Source organism: Balaenoptera physalus (assembly GCF_965194825.1).
Source record: "Balaenoptera physalus genome assembly, chromosome: 7".
Classification (NCBI taxonomy): Eukaryota; Metazoa; Chordata; class Mammalia; order Artiodactyla; family Balaenopteridae; genus Balaenoptera; species Balaenoptera physalus.
In genome coordinates, this window is record NC_138886.1 from 70,110,235 (window position 1) to 70,131,045 (window position 20,811).

General features: G+C 34.2%; 1 protein-coding gene across 8 annotated transcripts in view; it reads right to left on the reverse strand.

Moving 5' to 3' along the window:
- Positions 1–20,811, reverse strand: part of HACD4 (3-hydroxyacyl-CoA dehydratase 4) — a 104,056-nt gene that overhangs the window by 74,367 nt on the left and 8,878 nt on the right. For 4 of the 8 annotated variants that reach the window (XR_014266016.1, XR_014266017.1, XR_014266018.1 and 1 more), the window contains exons 4-7: positions 15,093–15,205; positions 10,752–10,858; positions 7,877–8,002; positions 6,837–6,987 (exon numbers count right to left, since the gene is read on the reverse strand). Coding sequence is in view for 4 of the 8 variants with exons in the window: in XM_082470511.1 (XP_082326637.1) it covers positions 6,905–6,987; positions 7,877–8,002; positions 10,752–10,858; positions 15,093–15,205 (429 nt within the window). In the remaining 4 variants the exon portion in view is untranslated. Of the gene's footprint in view, positions 1–5,748; positions 6,988–7,876; positions 8,003–10,751; positions 10,859–15,092; positions 15,206–20,811 lie in introns of those variants that run through there. The other 4 variants (XM_082470513.1, XM_082470514.1, XM_082470511.1 and 1 more) reach the window with 3 other exon arrangements.

Here is a 20,811-nt window from a genome sequence, read left to right on the forward strand (position 1 = left end):
AGAAAACCATAATTCAAAAAGACACATGCACCCCAATGTTCATTGCAGCACTATTTACAATAGCCAGGTCATGGAAGCAACCTAAATGCCCATCGACAGACGAATGGATAAAGAAGTTGTGGTACATATATATAATGGAATATTACTCAGCCATAAAAAGGAACGAAATTGGGTCATTTGTTGAGACGTGGATGGATCTAGAGACTGTCATACAGAGTGAAGTAAGTTAGAAAGAGAAAAACAAATATTGTATATTAACGCATGTATGTGGAACCTAGAATAATGATACAGATGAACCGGTTTGCAGGGCAGAAGTTGAGACACAGATGTAGAGAACAAACGTATGGACACCAACGGGGGAAAACCACAGTGGGGTGGGGATGGTGGTGTGCTGAATTGGGCGATTGGGATTGACATGTATACACTGATGTGTATAAAACTGATGACTAATAAGAACCTGCACTATAAAAAAACAAACAAATAAACAACTAATACTAAACTTTCTTTGGGTTATTTGTATGGAAATATGTTAATATAAATGTTTCAGACATTACATGAAATTTCTAAAAATCTTATATGTTCTGGTATAATGTTATAAGTCATAATTCTAGTTATTACTTTAAAATGTATATCTCAGAAATAACTAAATTTCCTTGTCAATTGCATTATTATGAACTTTCATCAAATCTTTAACTGTGGTCATTTTTAAGTCTTTTGTCATTTACAGACAGTTCTGGGTGTACTCTGATGCTTTTGCAAAAATGTTTCTATAAAAGGGTTTCATCTTCAAGGAATTCATGGAAAAGACTCTGACAAGTACAGGCTTCTGGTAACTGACTATACTGCTGAACTGAATGAATAAGCATTTTCAGAACTCTAATGGAAAACTGATGAATTCATAAAAGTGCTAACAAAAGATCAAGATGAAAAAAAAATTAATTACATGGGACTGAGTGAACTGATGAGGATGATTATAATTTTTGTGACTTTCTGTTTGAATAAAAAAAAAAATCCCACAAGGACTCAGAGGCAAAAAATATACAAAACAATTTTCACTGCAAAGTAAAGGAGCTGTTACAGTGAAGGATTACTGGACTGAATGTCAATATTATGACATAGTATGAGTGTGCCTCGTGTTTGGTAATTGCAATCTTTGTTGCTTTTGTTGTGGTCATCCATTTACAATGCTTGGTGTCAGTTTATTTATCTCTCGTAAAAATAAAATACAGTGTGTGTGTTTAAAAAAAAAACTAAAAATTTGTAAAGGCAATTATAACTACAATAAACAGTAAAGGGATAAGCATGAAGATGTAAAATATGGCTTCAAAAACACAAAATGTGGGAGAGGGGAGTAAAAAATGTAGATCTTTTAGAATGTGTTTGAACTTAAATGACTATCAGTTTAAAGTAAGTAGATATAATTATGAGTCAACATAAATGAACCCATAGTACCCACAAATCAAAAACCTACCAAAGATACACAAAAACCAAACAGAAAGGAACTTAAGCACACTACAAAAGAAAATTATCAAACCACAATGGGAGAAACGAAATGAACAGAGAAGAACTACAAAAACAACTGGAAAAAAGTAATAAAATGTCCATAAGTACATACCTATCAATAATTACTTTAAATGTCAATGAACTAAATGCTCTGATCAAAATACACAGGGTGGTGAATGAATAAAAAATAAGACCTTTCTATATGCTGCCTACAAGAGACTCACTTCAGGGTGAAAGACACACACAAACTCAAAGTGAGGGAATGAAAAAAGATATTTCATGCAAACAGAAATGACAAGAAAGCAGGGGGAACAATACTCATACCAGACAAAACAGACTTTAAAACAAAGCTATACCAAAAGATCATGAAGGGCATTATATAATGATAAAGGGATCAATACAGAAAGAGGATATTACATTCATTGACATATATGTACCCAATATAGGAGCACCTAAATATATAAAGTAAATACTAACAGACATAAAGGGAGAAATTAACAGTAACACAAGAATAGTAGGAGATTTTAATACCTCACTGACATCAATAAACAGATCATCCAGACAGAAAATCAATAAGGCAACAGAGGTCTTAAATGACACAATAGACTGTTGCACTTAATTGATATGTACAGGACATTACATCTGAAGAAAGTAGAACACACATTCTTTTCAAGTGCACATGGAACAGTCCCCAGGATGGATCACATACTACATCACAAAACAAGCTTTAACAAATTTAAGAGGATAAAAATTATATCAAGCATTTTTTCTGACCACAACACTATGAAACTAAAAATTAACTACAGAAAGAAAAATGAGAAAAGAACAAAGATGTGGAGACTAAACAACATGCTACTAAAAAACCAATGGGTCAATAATGAAATCAAAGAGGAAATCAGAAAATACTTTGAGACAAACATAAATGAAAACACAACTTTACAAAATCTATGGGATGCAGGAAAAGCAGATCTCAGAGGGAAGTTCATAACAATACAGGCCTTCCTCGAGAACTAAGGAAAATCTCAAATAAACAACCAAACCTGCCACCTAAAAGAATTAGAAAAAGAAGAACAAAGCCTAAAGTCAACAGAAGGAAGGAAATAATAAAGATCAGAGACAAAATAAATAAAATAGTGGTTAAGAAAAAGTAATAGAAAAGATCAATTAAACCAAGAGCTGGTTTTTTGAAAAGATAAACAAAATTAATAAACCTTTAAGCCAGGCTCACCAAGAAGAAAAGACAGAGGACCCAATAAACAAAATAAAAAATGAAAGAGGAGAAATAACAGCCCATATCACAGAGATACAAAAAAAATCATTAGAGAATACTATGAACAGTTATATGCCAACAAATTGGACAACCTAGGAGAAATGGACAAATTTCTAAAAACATACAGCCTGCCAAGACTAAGTCAAGAATAAACAGATAATTTGACAGACCTATCACTAGAAGTGAAATTGGATCTGTAATAAAAAACCTCCCAGCAAACAAAAGTACAGGACCAGACCGCTTCCCAGGGGAATTTTACCAAACACATAAAGAAGAATTAATACTGCTCTTTCTCAAACTATTCCAAAAAATTGAAGAGGAGGGAACACTCTCAAATTCATTCTATGAGGCCACCATTACCTTGATCTCAAAACCAAAGACACTACAAAAAGAAAGAGAGAAAATTATAGGCCAATATATTTGATGAAAATAGATGCAAAAATCCTCAACAAAGCATTAGCAAACCAAATCCAACAATACCTAAAAAGAAACATATACCATGATCAAGTTGGATTATTCCAGGGTCACAAGGATGTTTCAACATATGCAAATCAATCAATGTGACACACCATATTAAAAAAGAGGAAAGACAAAAATCACATGATCATCTCAATAGACACAGAAAAAGCATTTGACAAAATTCAACAACCATTCATGATACAAACTCTCACCGAAGTGGGTACAGAGGAAACATATCTCAGCATAGTAAAGGCCATTTACAAGAAACCCACAGCCAGTGTAATACTCAATGGTGAAAAGCTGAAAGTATTCCTTTTAAACTCAGGAACAAGAAAAGGATGCCCACTCTCATTGCTTCTATTTAACATAGTATTGGAATTCCTAGCCACAGCAATCAGACAAGAAAAAGAAATAAAAAGCATCCAAATTGTAGCGAAAGAAGTAAAACTGTCACTATTTATAGATGACATGATACTATATACATAGAAAACCCTGAAGTCTCCACCAAAAAACTGTTAGAATAAATGAATTCAGTAAAGTTGCAGGATACAAGATTAATATACAAAAATCTGTTGCTTTTCTATACACCAATAATGAACCATGAGAAAGAGAGAGCAAAAAAATAATCCTGTTTAAAATCACATCAAAAAGGAAAACACCTAGGAATAAATTTAACCAAGGAGGTGAAAGACCTATACTCTGAAAACTATAAAACACTAATGAAGGAAAATGAAGATGATACAAAGAAATACAAAGATATCCTGTGCTCTCACATTAGAAGAATTAATATTGTTAAAATGGCCATACTACCCAAAGCAATCTACAGATTTAATGAAATCCTTATCAAAATACCCATAACATTTTTCACGCAACTAGAACAAATAATCCTAAAATTAATATGGAACCACAAAAGACCCCGAATTGCCAAAGCAATATTGAGGAAAAAGAACAAAGCTGGAGGTATCACCCCACAGGACTTCAGACTATACTACAAAGCTACAATAATCAAAACATCATGGTACTGGCACATAAAAGACACATAGATCAATGGACAGAACAGAGAGCCCAGATATAAACCCATGCAGTTATGGTCAATTAATCTATGACAAAGGAGGCAAGAATATACAGTGGAGAAAAGACAGTCTCTTTAATAAGTGGTGCTGGAGAAAATGGACAGCTACATGTAAAACAGTGAGATTAGAACATTTCCTCACACCATTACAAAAATAAGCTCAAAATGGATTAAAGACCTAAACGTAAGACTGGAAACTATAAAACTCCTAGAAGAAAACATAGGTGGAACACTCTTTGACATAAATCAGCAATATTTTTTGCTTTCTCCTAAAGCAAAGAAAACAAAAGCAAAAATAAACAAATGGGACCTAATTAAACTTAAAAGCTTTTGCACAGGAAAGGAAACCATCAACAAAATGAAAAGACAACCTACTGAATGGGAGGAAATATTTGCAAATGATGTGACTGACAAGGGGTCAATATCCAAAATATACAAACAGCTCATACAACTCAACATCCCAAAAAACAATCCAATCAAAAAACTGGCAGGACTTGAATAGAGGTTTTTCTTTCTTTTTTTTTTTTTTTTTTGAGGTTTTTCTGAAGAAGACGTACAGATGACTAACAGGCACATGAAAAGATGCTCAACATCACTAATTATTAGAGAAATGCAAATCAAAACCACAATGAGACATCACCTCACACCAGTTAGAATGGCCATCTTCAAAAAGTCTACAAATAACAAATGTTGGCGAGGATGTGGAGAAAAGGGAACCCTCGAACACTATTAGTAGGAATGCAAATTGGTGCAGCCACTATAGAAAAGAGTATGGAGGTTCCTTAGAAAAATTAAAAATAGAACTACCACATGACCCAGCAATTCCACTCTTGTGTATATATCCAGAAAAAACGAACACATTAATTTGAAAAAATACATGCACCCCAATGTTCATAGCAGGCAGCACTATTTACAATAGTCAAGACATGGAAGCAACCCAAATGCCCACCAACAGATGATTAAGAAGATGCACTATACATATAAAATGGACAATTACTTAACCATAAAAGAATGAAATTCTACCACTTGCAGCAACATGGATGGACCTGGAGAATATTATACTTACTGAAGTAAGTCAGACAGAGAAAAACAAACACTATGATATCACTTATATGTGGAATCTAACAAATAATACAAATGAATGTATATGCAAAACAGAAATAGACTAACAGACACAGAAAACAAACTTGTGGTTACCAAAGAGGAGAGGGACGGAGGAAGGGACAAATTAAGGGTATGGGATTAACAGATACAAACTACTATATATAAAATAGTTAAGCAACAAGGATATACTCTATTGCACAGGGAATTATACCCATTATCTTATAACAACCTATAATGGCGTATAATCTGCAAAAATACTGAATCACTATGCTGTACACTTGAACTAACATAATATTGTAAGTCAACTATACTTCAATAAAAACAAAAGCAAAATAAAATGTACAGCTTCTTAAAAGGATAATTTTAATACTTATTTTAAAATTCCAAATATATTAACTTTATAAAGATATCAACTACCTTTATTAATACTCAATTGTTTCTTTTCATATGTTTTATTTAGTGGGAACAAGATTACCCATCTTTTATAATTACATTTCCATTACCTGGTTCTTACTGTCACAAAATATTTAGTACCCTTTTTATATAGTTATTGGATAATAAGATTCTATAATTCTCTCAAGAGAAGTGAATGATATACTGAAGGTACAGAAATTATTCTATTAGTCAATTATTCACATATATTTTAGAACTTCAAAGAAAGGAGCATTTTTCAAAAGTATAAGTGATGATATATGATTTATAGCAATTAGCAATAATAATTCAGTAATAAATCATCTGAAGCATCACTGGTTCTCAATTTTCTTGCCTTATTTAAATGATTTACTATATTTTTGTACCTTTTATCTCCTTTAAGGTATGTATATGGCTCGATTAGATTTTTTTAAAAAGGAATATGGGGCATTATTTGTGAAAACCAAGGTCTACTCTGTTTTCCTCAGGGTCCTCTTTTAAGCCATCAAAGTCTAAATAACTTGTGTAATATTAACAAATACTCTTTCAGGGTTTGGAAAAATGTTTAATTTTCTAAGTGTGTCTAATGTTTAAGGTGGGTGTTAACTCTGGGGACAGTGACATCTGTCTATAAAATAGGTTATTCTAGAAAAATACAGAACATATTACACATCACTCCCCTCCCACAGATCAGTTGCTACTTGGGAACTCAGAAGTGAAAAGAAATATATGTAAATAGATGTAATTTAGGTTAGCAACTTTGGTTTCTTAGTTTAACACAATCTACTCCAGTTAAAATCTTATTTCTCATTAACCTTACAGGAAAATAATCAGGCTTCACACAATATAAACTTATCTCGTGTAAAATTCACAGCTTTGGTGAAACAGGTCGTGAAGAGTATACATACTAAAAACAACATGTGAGAAACACAGACTGCTGTATATGTCAAGAGTTTTGGGGAGGAGAGCAATTATTGCATGTCATGGATTTTTATGAAATACTAGGTATTTTTCCACCTGTGTTGTGTTTACTGCAGCTGAATCCACAGCCTCTCCTTTCTTATGTCACATCAGAGTGCCGTGCTTCACATTTTCTTCTTTTTAATGGGAAAGACTCTGAGGATGTCTCTTCTTTCTGAGTAAAGATGACTATAGGTAAAATACATACCTGATGTGGAGAAAGAAATGGCAAAAATTAAGACTGATTAACCATCTCTGTGGAAAGAACCATGGTTTTGAAATATAGAGTGCTGCCTGGAGTCCAGGGAGAAGACACTTGCAAAGGAGACTCAAAGAAGGAATACTTAAAGAGTCCAGATTTTCTGCAGAAGGGGAAGTAAAGCAAACTCCTCCATCTTACTGTTCTGTTTATTGCAAGGAAGGAACTTTTCTTTAGCTCTCTCCATTTCCCCTAAAGTTTTACATTTGTCTTCTCATGTGTTGTTCTTACATACCTGATAGTTGTTATCTTCTAGAGGTAATAATTATCTTAAGGATTTGTGAAGGTTAGAGCTGGAGAAACTAAAATTTAACAACAGAAGTCTGTTTCCCAATTTCCTGGACAAATTAATTAATTGATTAGATTTTCTCAACTGTAAGTTTTTGTCCTATATATTTTTCTTGAGCCTTTAGCACCTACTCCCACTTGCCTGCTAGGAAATGCTAGCACATAAGGGCAAACAAACAGGAAACAAAACAGATATAAATGGGAAATCCAGAAATAGCCAAGTTTACTTAGTTTGACATCTAGATTTTCTTTGTAGATGCTTGTGTTTGTGGTGAAAACTTTTATATTTCATACACAAAGCAGTTACATTTTCTACTAGTAAAACTGTTCCTGTTCATACAGTGCAAACAGTGATATATTTGATCTCATGATGACCTGCAAAAAGCATTATAACTTCTAAATACTTTACTAACAAGGTCTAGTTCGTCATGTCAGCCTTCTTTTTCCATCTCTCCCATGTTTACAGACCTTTCTACTAAGGTAGATGGCAGCACAAACCAAAAAGCACAGAAAGAATGCAAAAACAAAACAAAACAGAAAAGCCACTTACCTATAAAGAGCATCATGAGATATATTTTCAGCACATATGGGAAATAGATGGATAAGTCAAAGGGCAGCTTTGTGGAGTAAGTGCCAAATGATTCAAAATAAGGCAGTGACTGATAGATGGCAAATGCTGTTTAAAGAAAAAAGGAATCATGAAGGTTTCCCTCCTTAACTTGCTACAGGGATGTGTATATATGTATGCACAGTTGAAGGATATTCCGAATTTGATAATGACTGTTTTGTGATAATTGCTGAATCCTTTTGCCAAAGCTATAGTTTGATATAGAAATTCGCTGATCAGATTGGCAAGGCCATTATAGCAGTGTGATTTGTTGAATTTTGTCCATTTTTTACTTTATTATGCCTACACAAAAATAGTTTACAGTGTTTCTTTTTTTATTGAGGTATAGTTGATGTACAATATAAGCTTCCGGTGTACAACAGAGTGATTCACAATTTTTAAAGGCTATACTCCACTTATAGTTAATATAAAATATCTGCTACATTCCCTGTGCTGTATAATATATCCTTGTAGCTTATTTATTTTATACATAGTAGTTAGTACAGAAAATTGTATCTCAAAATACCTGTCCTCTTAGCCACAAGTAGGGGTTACAGACGAATGAACATGGAAAATGCTTCATATATTCTCCTCTTGGAGTTTCATAACACACATTGGTATAGCAGAGATTCTGTCAAGTTCTGCAATAAAGAAACTGGTTTCACCCATTTCCTCAGCTTAACTGGTCTTGGAATAGCTCTTTCTTCCTCCCCATCCCAGGAGTACTTAATACAAATTCTGAGGAATCGTGTGAGAAATGCTGGCCTAAATTATTTTGAGGGAGGAGGCTCATGTCAAATAAAAAGAGATGGACATTCTATGAAATTGTGTCCATGTATAGACTTTGTATAACATTTCATGGAATAAAATGATAATGTACTATGGTTATATAAGATGTTCTCATCAGGGTAAGCTGAGTGAAGGTACATGGGAACAATGTACTGTTTTTGCAACTTACTGTGAGTCTAAAATTATTATTTTTTATTTGCCTTTTTTAAAAAGACAGAGGAAAACTCAGGCGCCCACAGCTGTTAGAGCCAGAGAGTGGAATCGGCACAGCGTCTGCAACTGACACTAAAGCATGCCATCTAAGATTTCCATGGGCAGCACCTAAGTCTCTGGCATTTTATTAGTATAGTTGATTTGATTATGAATATGAACTTGGTTTTTGTCTTATATTATCAGATGGGAAATTATAGTTATTAAAAGATATTAGAATTATCAAAAGTCAAGCAGGTTTTCTTAACTACATGTTTTTATACTTTGGGACATTTGAAATATATAGAAATATATAAAGATAAAATTACTATGCTCTACCACCCAGAATTAATCATTATTGATATTTTGTTATATGTGCTTTCAAAATTTTTCTGGATATACTTTGTTTTTTAATTGCAAGAATAAGTTTATGAATCTAATTTTAATAAAAGAATATGCATTTTAGGGCAACTATATATAAACATGGCTTTCCTAAGAAAGGAGAATGCTTACAATTATAGAATAAAAAAAAAAGTTTCCTATATATTTATTCATCCCTATTTTTAGGAAAATATTAGTCATATTTCTACTTTATTCCTTTATATATTCTTTATAGTATTTTTCATATTATCTAACAAATGAATGTACTTAATAAATAAACGTTTCAATGAGTGATGGATTTTGTTCTCAAATAAATGGCCAATCCATTTTTTATGGTTTTCAAGAAGATTATTCCCTAGATTCTTTTGGCATAGTCTGTTTGGAAACAAAACAGATCTTTAAATTATATCTAATGTGATTTACTATAATATAAGCTCCTTTTCTCTGCTCACTGGTAGATAGACAACGTGTGGTTATATCATATATACTTTATAATTATTGCCAAAGTCACCATCATTTTATGTTAAATATTTCTGTATGTTTTCCCTTAGTTACTTAACATGTGTTCTCTTAATTTCTTTATGCCTTCGGTTTTCAAAAACTTTTATCATGTCTGTTTCAGAGTTCCCTACCAGTCTGCTAAATCCATTACAGAGGGAAGCAAATATTCCCCAAATATCCTCAAGCTCTTTGCAAATTGATGCTTTTAATTATTTGATTTTAAGCTTTAGGTTTACATTTAGGCTAAGTAATTAGCCTACTTCACATTGTATTTAATGATTAATTGTTTATTGAGCATGTATACTGGGCGCATAAGACAAAGGAAGAAAGAAACAAAGACAACTCCAGATCCCCATGGAGCTTAGAGGCTAGACAGGGAAATAGACATTAATCAAAGAATCACACAAATGTCTAATTACAACTAAGATAGATCTTACAAAAGAGATTCATTGGGGGAATTAATGTTGATGAGGAAATTGAGGAACGCTTCCCTGAGAAACTAATGACTCGTCTAAAGGTAGAGTTAACTGTCACTGGCAGAGAATAGGCAGCATGGTAGATGGTAAGTGGGAAGGCTAGTCCAGCCAAGGGGGAACTGAATTTCTATGCATTACAAATAATCACTGAGTCACTAAATGTTAAATCCCCTTTGGATGAGTAAACAGACTTAGAGAGGTTAAATGATTTACCCAAACTCAGCAAGTTAATGAAGTTAAAGGCCCTCAGATGTCCTCATTCCTCATCCAATATTTTGTCTACTGTGCACAGCTGCTTCCCCCGTAACTTTACTTTTTAAGGTTTTGCTTCTTTGCATCAAGGGAAGTATGCCAGGAAAGATAACACTGAGTCAGCTGAACAGTAGCAAAAATAGTAACTTAATCATCAAAAAGTTTTGTGAATCATTATAACAGGATTGCTTTTGTCAGTAAGCAGTACAGAAAAGTCACTCTTTTCTTACCTTCAGCGAGAACACACAAAGGATAAATCGGCATCCATAGTGTTTGACTGAGCCATGTCAAGACAGCATAGGATATTCCAATGACTGATAACATGCTGTAAGTGTACCTGAAAGGAGACAAGTTTGCTCATAAACATCATTTGCTGCTGATGTCTGGGAAATAGCAGGAGAAGAAAGTACCTTACTGTGTAATTGAATACACAGATAAAACTGGAGAGTACGCAAATTCCTTACTTTATTTCCTGTAACGTAAGCAGGAGAAGAGGTAAAAAATGGAGAGAGAAGAACCATGTCAGTCTGGCTTGTCTTATGGGTTGGATCATGGATAATTATAGAGGGAAGAAAGAAAAATGCAACTCTTATCTCCCAGCAAATTACAGATACAAGTTTCCTCAAATAGTGACTTCAATTTCACTCAGAAGCCAAGCCCATTTTATAGAAAGGCTAAGTTTTTAGACAGACAGACTTGTAAATATCTAGGTAATGAATTTAAAAAAAAAAAAAAAAATGTACCATCTTGTGTGAATAATTAAAGAACTGGCCTTAGGAGCTTGTTTTGGGTATAGGAGGCGGTTTTAAACCTGCCTTTATGATGTAATAGATGAAGGAGTCAAAATCTTTTCATTTCTCAAGCTTAAGCATACATCAGAATCACTCAGAGGGCTTGCTAAAGCACAAATTGTTAGGCCCTATCTCCAGAGTGTCTGATTCAGTGGACCTGAGAATTTGTATTACAAACAAGTTCCAGGTGACGCTGATGCCACTGGTCCAAGGACCATACTTAGAACTACTGGAAAAGGCAGTGCATACATATGGCAAAACAAAATTCAAAACCTTGAAAACATGAATGCAGAAAAGTAAATCTTTCTCTCATTCCAGGACCCTAATTCCACTCCTCAGAGGCAATGACCAATGCCAATTTCTCATATATTCTTTCCAAAATATTTTTGCATATACTTACCTATGTGTATATATACTATATATAATATACATCAGCAGTGCAAGCACTCACCAAACATAGCATGTTATCAAACTTTTTGTTCTTTACCAATATAAGGGAAAAATGGTATCTCACTACTTTGATTTTTTTTCTCTTATTACAAGAGTAGGTAAGAATCTTTTCATATGTTTAAAAATCACTTCTGATGAAGTCCAATTTGTCTCTTTTTGTTGTTGTTGTTGCTTGTGTTTTTGGTATTAAATCTAAAAATCCATTGTCAAATCCAAGATCAAAAACATTTACCCCTATGTTTTCTTCTAAGAGTTTTGTAATTTTAGCTCTTCCATTTAGGTTTTCAATCCATTTAGTTAATTTTTGTATGGTGCAAAGTAAAGGACCAAATTCATTCTTTTGCATGTGGATATCCAGCTGTCCCAGCACCATTTGACCAAAAGACTATTTTTCCCCATTTAATGACCTTGGCATCCTGTCAAAAATCAATTGACCATAAATTTGAGAGTTTATATCTGGACTGTCAAGTCTATTCCACGATATATCCTTATGTCCGTTATCACACTCTTGATGTGTGCAACTTTGGTTGCTTTGTAATAAGTTTTGAAATTGGGAAGTGTGAATCTTCCAACTACGTTCTTCTTTTTTCAGATTGTTTTGGCTACTCTGGGTTCCTTGGGTTTCCATATGAGTTTTAGAATCAGCTTCTCAACTCGTGCAAAGAAGCCAGCTGGGATTCTGATAGGCATTGCATTGAATCTGTAGATCAACTTGAGGAGTGTTCCATCTTAAAAACATTGTCTTCAACCTATAAACACGGAATATCTTTCCATTTATTTAGATCTTCTTTCATTTCTCTGCACAATGTTTTATAGTTTTTAGTGTACAAGTTCTGCCCATCTTTTGCTAAATTATGTCTAAGTACTTTATTTTTTGATGTTTTTTTTTCTTAATTTTATTTTAGGATAGGCCATTGCAAATGTGCAGAATACAATTAATTTTTGTACAGTTGACCCTTGAACAACACAGGTTTGAACTAAGCGGGTTCACTTATATGCAGATTTTTTTCAATAGTAAATACTACAGTACTACACTATCTGGGGTTGGTTGAATCCAGATGCAGAACCTAAGACACAGAGGAACCCTGTATACAAAGGGCCAACTATAAGTTATATGTGGATTTTCAACTGTGCGGAGGGTCAGCACCCCAACCCTTACGTTGTTCAAGGGTCAACTGTATATTAATTTTGTATTCTACAACTTTGCTGAACTAGCTTATTCTAATATTTTTTAGTGAATTCCTTATGATTTTTTATATACAAGATCATGTCATCTGCCAGTAGAGATAATTTTACTGCTTCCTTTCCAATGTGGATGCTTTTACATCATTTTCTTGCCTAACTGCCATGCCTGGAACTTCCAGTACAATGTTGAGTAGAAGAGGCAAGAGTAGACATTGTTGTCTTGTTCCTGATCTTTGCAAGAAAGATCAGTCTTTCATCATTAACCATCATGTTAGCTGTGGAGTTTTCACAGATGCTTTTATCAGGTTGGGGAAGTTGCTTTTCAAAAAGTCATTCTAGGGTAAATTGGGAAGATAATTCTGCCCCCATTTTACAGAGGAAAAAAATGAGTTTTAAAAAGGTTCAGTACTTAGGAATTTCACTCCTAAGTTAAGAGAAATGAAAACATATGTGCACACAAAAGCTTGTACATGGATGTTCACAGCAGCATTCCTCCTGACCAAAAAGTAGAAACAACCCAAATGTCCATCAACTGATAAATGAATAAATAAAAATTGGTATATCAATATAATGGAATATTATTCAGCCATAAAAATAAATAAAATACTGATACCTGTTAAAACATGGACAAACCTTGAAAACGTTATGCTAAATGAAAGAACCCAGTCACAAAAGGCACATATTATATGATTCCATTTATATGAAATGTCCAGAATAGGCAAATCCATACAGACAGTATGTTAGTGGTTGCCAGGGCTGGGAGGAAAAGGGAATTAGGTGAGACTGCTAATGGATTTGGGGCTTCTTTTGGGGGTGATGAAAATGTTCTCAAATTAGATAGTGGTGATGGTTACACATGTCTTTGAATACACTAAAATCGACAAATTTTATACTTTAAAAGGGTAAATATTAAGGTCCATGAATTATCGCATTGCTGTTATTTTTAAGGTTGTGTGATTTGCCCAAGATCATATAGCAGGTAAGCAGTGGAGGTGAGGTTCATCCTGAGATCTTCCACTTCTATGTCCAAAAGTCTTTCCATCACATCACAATACTACTCTCAATGCCAAAACCACTTTGTTCTCTAATGGGTCTACTGAGCTTATCTGAGACTGAATCGACACTGAAAGAGTTGGGCATACCAGAGAATGAAACATCAGAAAGCCACAGTCCCAGATGAGGCTCCATGTCTCATAAACAGAAAGTCATGGGCTACAAAACTCCCTGAAGTTTGCCCCAAGTCCACAAATCTTTCAGTTAAAAGTGAGAAATAACTAAGTTATATAACAAAGAATTATAGTCACTTTAATTCAACAAAATATTTCATTAAATTCATTCTACTTAGAATATCTTAACTCAGCCAAGTTATTGACAATATAATAAAGAATTTATATAACCTCAGCTAAAATGCTAGGGTTCTTTTGTTACCCATCCACATCCAGATTTTTCAAGCAGGAGGGACAGTTCTCATTTGTGAGAGCTTGAAGTAGCAGTTAGGAGCCTCTCCAAAGTGAGCCACTGAGCAAAGGGCTCAGCAATTTTACACCATTGCTAGTAGAGATAACACACAAAGTTTTAGAATTAGAAGGAAACATAACACCATCTGGAGCAAGGGTTCTTAACCTGAGGTCCAAGGATTCCCAGTGAGTCCATGAAAGAACTTCAGTTATTTGAACCCGCTGGAATTGTATACAAATATGTTTGTGGAGGTGTGTTTTTTCGCCAGAGAGATAAGGCCCTATATTTAAAATATTCTTGAATTCTAAGAAACCAACTTTGTAAATTGTGACTATGATAGAATAAAAGTCTTGCTTTGCTTATTAAAGTAACACATACCAGAGCAATTGCAAAGAACGCCTTTCATTAGCAACAGCTGCAAGGTTTATTCCAAATTGGTGTAAGCCAAGTCTTCTGCTGGGAACCTGATGCAATGATTTGTTCTTGATACCATGGTAGGTTTCCATTATCTTTGAAATGCCCATTACGGAAAGCACTAAAAATACATTTCCATATCAAGATAAAATAATATGAAAAGGGGTTATGTATTTCTCTCTCATTCAGAGTAACCAAATGTAAGCAGCTATTACTGGCTTCACTGTAGAAAGCAATTTGGCTTTGTTTTAAGAGATTATTTTGCCTCCTTACCTAACCATATCCAATAGATTCCAAAAGATGAATAAAACACACACCACGTATTTCTCTTGGACTTCCTCTTGACTGGTGATCACCACAAAGAGGATGATTATTCTCTCAGTGAGCTAACAAAGAAATAGCAAAGTCAAGAATTAGGATCATCTGTTAAGCAGGTAGGTAATTTTCTAATTTTAAAAACCAGAGTTCCTCTTAAAAGTATGCTTTAACTATAAATATATATACTACACAGTTAACATGATCTCTGAGGGAGCAGGGTTACAGATGAATTTCATTTCCTCCTATTTGTTTTTCTGCATTCTCCAAATTATATGTAATGAACAAAAAGATAACATATTTCATCTGAATCAGGGCATGTCCCTTCTTGTGATACATGCACACATGGTTTTTACTCACTTTGACAAGCTTTTATTGAGTGTCCACTATGTTATCAGATGCTAAGACTACATATATAATGAAAGCATGGTCCTTGTTACACAGGGTAGCAATGGTAGGAGAATGTGGGGCAGTAACTATAACACAGTGTGAATAATGCTGTCATTTAAAGGGCTATATATGGGAGCACAGGGGAGGGAGATACCTGTCTGAGAAAAAGATGCAGAGAGATTTATGGAGGCAACATTTCAGTTGGATCTTGAGGAATGGACAGGGATTTGTCAGGTAGACTGGATAGGAGAATAGGCATCCTAGGCCAAGGGAGCAGCCTGAGCAAAGAGGCAGAGGTGTGAAAACACACGGTGTGCTGGGGAGTAAGGAGAACCCCTGGGGGCTAGAGAGGATGTGCACAGAAGGGAATCCTAGGAGATAAAATTGAAAATGTGTTGGGGGCTGGGATGTGAAGAGTTTTGAATGACAAGCTGAGAAATTTCCATTTCATCCAACAGGGAAGCCCCCATAGTTTTGGAGGTTTTGGGGGGGTTTGCTTTGTTTTTTGGTTTTTTTGGTGGGGGTGGGTGGAAGGTGGGAGAAAGCGGAAGCGAAATAATATAATCCTAACCCACATAAGCTAGTGGAAAATGAAAAGCATTCAACAAATTCATATTTTTCCAAGTCAGTAAGCATCTATAAATCATTAAGAATGCACACACTTATGGCTCAGCTCCAGTTACTGACCTCAAAATACACATTCCTCTTTCCAATCTAAATATAATGTGCCTTCTTATGCCATATTAATATACTTTGTACACTCTGCATTTTTTGTTTGTTTTTAATAGAACATTTTACTTTCCTCACAATGGTCGAAGGAAAATATACCTGAGATTGAGGGAGCATATTAGTGATAAAGGAAAGACGAGGGCTGCTTTGTATTTTTCAATAGCTGTCTTTATTTTTAAAGCGGATCAAGGACTAAAGACTGGGATAATCTATGACTTAGAATCATAGTGTTAGTCCTGGAAAATCACCTAGTGCAGAGAAATCCAGTATTTGCCAACACTGGGCCACATGATCAGAAATCCACATGTAGGAGCTGTATCAGCGTGTTTATAACCACATTGGTGAGTCAAGAGGGCCCTTGCTTGGCTAAGGAAATTAGATATGATTCAAACCTTAGTCAATCAATGGAAGCTACCTACATGGCTGTTTTTCTTCTGTCAGTCTTTCTTTACAATGCCCTAGTTTCTTGATTTAACCATATTTATATAAAGAATTAGACTTAACTGCAATGATAATTACTGAATGATCCAAGCTTGCCGCTATGACACCCGGCAGCCTTCGGATACAAGATCTTAGCAGCAAACAAGTATTTAGGCACTGCCTAATCCTACATTTGATCAGTGCCTGCTAATTAGGAAAACTGTCTAATTTTTGACAAAAATCTCAGGAGATACACACATGAATGCATACACACATATTTCTAATTACATGGCTGACTAATGAAAGAGAGAACATAAGCTACCTTTTGATAAGATGGCTCTCGAAGGGCCCTTCTAGATACTTGTCCAACCCCACCTTTTTACAAATAAGGAAACTGGGAACCAGAGAAATTAAGTGATGTGCCCAAACTAGTGGCAGACCTGGAAACATATATATCCCAAGTCTCCTGGTTTCCAGAGTTGTAGGCAATCCCTGATGTCAGGCTGCCCTTCAACTGATGAGTAGGGAGGGAAAACTCTCCTAAAAGAGAGAGACTGGAGCTGCACAAAGAAACTCACTCTGTTTAAAATCATCACGTGAGGGACTGTGGCATGTTAGTGACGGTAACCTGACTGCAGAGAAATCAGCAATCAGCATACACCCCAAAACACAACCACATACATACAGGAAGGTATGTGAAGGCCCTCCCCCCATACGATGTCAGTCTAATTAACAAATTATCTGATGGTTATTTAACTCTAACTTGACCATTCAATGGTAATACAATGGGAGAATTTAGGAGGCGATATTCTTAAATTGGTAAAAAGCCAATATTTATTAGTTACTTTGTGCCAGGTTCCAAACACACGTCATCTCATTTAACCTCCATAACGACCCTAAGAAGTGCTATTGTTATTATCTGCCTTTTACAAAGGACACTGCATTTTACAAAGTGAAAGTGACTTGCCTATAGATATGGAATCAAAGTCTAGACAATGTCATTCTAAATTCCTTGTTCTGAAACACTAAGACATTTTCGCCTTTGTTATTTTATGGGCTACACCCTCGCGTAATGTCTATGTTATAGTCTATTCTCAAAAAAAAAAAGCCTCTCCTGAAAAGTTAAACCTTAAAACAAGAACTTACTTGATTTTCTAAATCAACACCAAAATAATTTTGAAGAATAGACTTTTAAAATTTATTATTTTTCTTTACATATAATAGTTTGACCAGTTATTTGGAGCTTTACACTTGGGAAAACTTAGCACTTTGTCATTTTAAACAAATCCTATGAGACATGACCATTACTAATGAATGGTCTTGTAATGTTTAGTGCAACTCTAACAGGCAGAATAAAAGCACAGTAAAAACACTGTAACTTAGGCCAAATTAAACATAGTGGTAATGCAGTTAACTCAAAAATTTGGTAACTACAAAATAAAAATATTTTGCATTTTTATGTTCTATTTGGGAATCCTGAACTCCAGATTAAGCAATGACTAAAACTGTTACTTTATAAATGGCATCTAGCAAATTAGTTATAAACTACTGAAGGAGTAAAAAAATCATACTTCAACTATAGAGAGAATTTCTACAATCTTAAAAATAAATTAGTTTTACCCTCAAAGACTATTATATTACTAAAAGGATAACCCAAACTATTTTAAATCCTGTAAACTTTTGTTGAGAACTTCAGAAACATACTCTTAAATATTCATATCACCACATTCTTCTGTAAGACAAAAGCATCTAAATACTATTTATATATTTTTACTTATTCATCAATCAATAGATATTTATTGAGTGCACTATTCTGAATCCCGGGGTGTATAACACCCTGAACAAGACCAAGTCCCAACCCTCATGGTATTAATGTCCTAGTTTGTGAGACAGACACTGTAAACAAATGTAGCATAATAGTTGAGTGTTCAGGAAAACTGGCCCAAATCCAAATTTTTGCTCCACCATTTACAGTTTATGTGAACGTGGATAAGTTATTTAACTTTTGTGTTAAGTAATTATGCTGGAGATAAAAATAAGCATAATTTAATGTAGTGATTAGTATATTTACAGGAAAATACATTTTTCTATATAATCAAGACTATCAGTGAATAAAAAAGTTAATCTCAGCATCTTTAAAATTATACTGTAAATATTGCTTTATAACTATCACACCAAAGAACTCCACTGATCAAATGCAAAAAATACCAGAAAAATCGAAAATCTTACGTACAGAGTGAATTGTACGTAATAATTCATTATGTACAGAGTGAATAACTCATTCTCAGGAAGCATCAAAGTTTTGGGAATCTCATAGCACAACACTATCCGCAGTACAGTTTTATCTCTAACAATATAAACCTGTTCCCAGCTCAAAACTGGAGAGAAAATCTATATGACTTTATGGAAAAAAAATAATTAAATCTAGCAATGCAAAGAAGCACCTGTGTCATGGATTAAAAGAAATTAGGGTGAAACTCTGCTGTTTTCCTAAAATGGTTTATTTTAAGACACTCTCCTTGGGTATATCCTTCATATTTGTTCTTATGAATCTGTGACTGTGAAATCTTTGGAATGATTTTTGGCAAGCGGACCCCTGCTTGTCCTTATCAGAAATAGGATGTGATATCGGTAAAAATAAAAATTGTTCTGGCAATTTGGGCTCACAAATGGAAGTTCTGTAGGCATGATAATTTGGGGGTAATAACTCCCAGTGTTTTGATTTATAGATTTAAAAAATTGTGTAAAATGAAGACATGTGCAGCGATGTTTATTGGGATGCAAAGGTAAGGAGGCAGAATTTAGCCATTTTAATTCAGTTATGTATGAATTCTTTGCATTTCAAGCATTTCTCAAAAGGTAAAGGAGTAAAGTGGATAACTCTGAGGGTTTCCTAAAGGCACATCAGCCTAATGTCATAATACAAAGGTTAGTTTTGTGGATATTCTCCCCTCTCCTTGAGTTGAAACATACTAAAGCTATATCAATAAAAACCTTTCTCGGGCTTCTGCACAAGCGAAGCCAGAAGAAAGCCCTTCAAAATCAATATTTCAGGGTTGGTGGTATTTCCGCTCCATAAAAGCAAGTTGTTTTGATTAAATATACTAAAATAGTTTCCCAATTCAACTTTTTTTAAAAAATCAAGCTAATAAAATACGCAAGCTCATTTGGGAGCAAGGCGTTAGAGAGGAGAGATGCCAAGTTTTCACTTATCACTTTTAATTATAGTTATATTCTACTTTTGGACCTTTTTTACTTTCCCATTTTATAAATCAAAAAATACCAAAAGTTTACTTTATTTCCTGATATAATTTTAATTGGCATGTAATTGTTTCCAAAAATGGATGTATATAAACAACTATTTATGTTATCGTTTTGCCCTTCTCCTCTAAATTGTATCTTTAAAAAATACATAAACTATACATCTCTGTGTTAACTTATTATAGTCTTATTGTCAGTGGGTCCCCCCCTTTCTTTTAGCAATTGTAATATTAGAAAATCAAGTGGCTTTTCCCTGTCAAAATAAAGATGTGTATAAAACATTTAAAAATGTACAGAAGAAAACACAGAAAACAAACATACCCTCCTAAACACACACCACCGTCATTTGATACATGTGATTCTAATTGCTCAACTAGCTAAGAGTTCCTACTGCTTTTGGGAACTACTTATCTTGATATTTTGGAAGATCAGTTCCCAAAAAAGAGAATTCCGTTGTGACTTAGCAATCTCACAAAGGTAATGTCAAAATAACATCACAAATGAGCGGACTTGTTTTTCAACCTACTTGAAAGCAGCTAGACACCATGCATTTTTCCAGATACTATATGCAATCAGCTATGATTAGCCACATTCTTAACTAGTTTCTTCACTTAAAAGTGGGGAAACAGGAAAACCAAGAATAATTACACAACTTTAGACTTTTGTTTGGTTATTTTGAAGTCAGGGGCCTCAGAGTCATCTCATAATGAGGGAATTCTTCTAATTATCTGCAGAATTCTAATAAAAGAAGGGGGCAGAAAATGAAACTTTGGACCTGATGCTGTGTTCTTGAAGCTTTTTACAATACTATGTCCATTCTGAAAACCATAGAAAAGATAGTAAATGAATAAAAGAAACAGAGGACAGGTAAAATCTC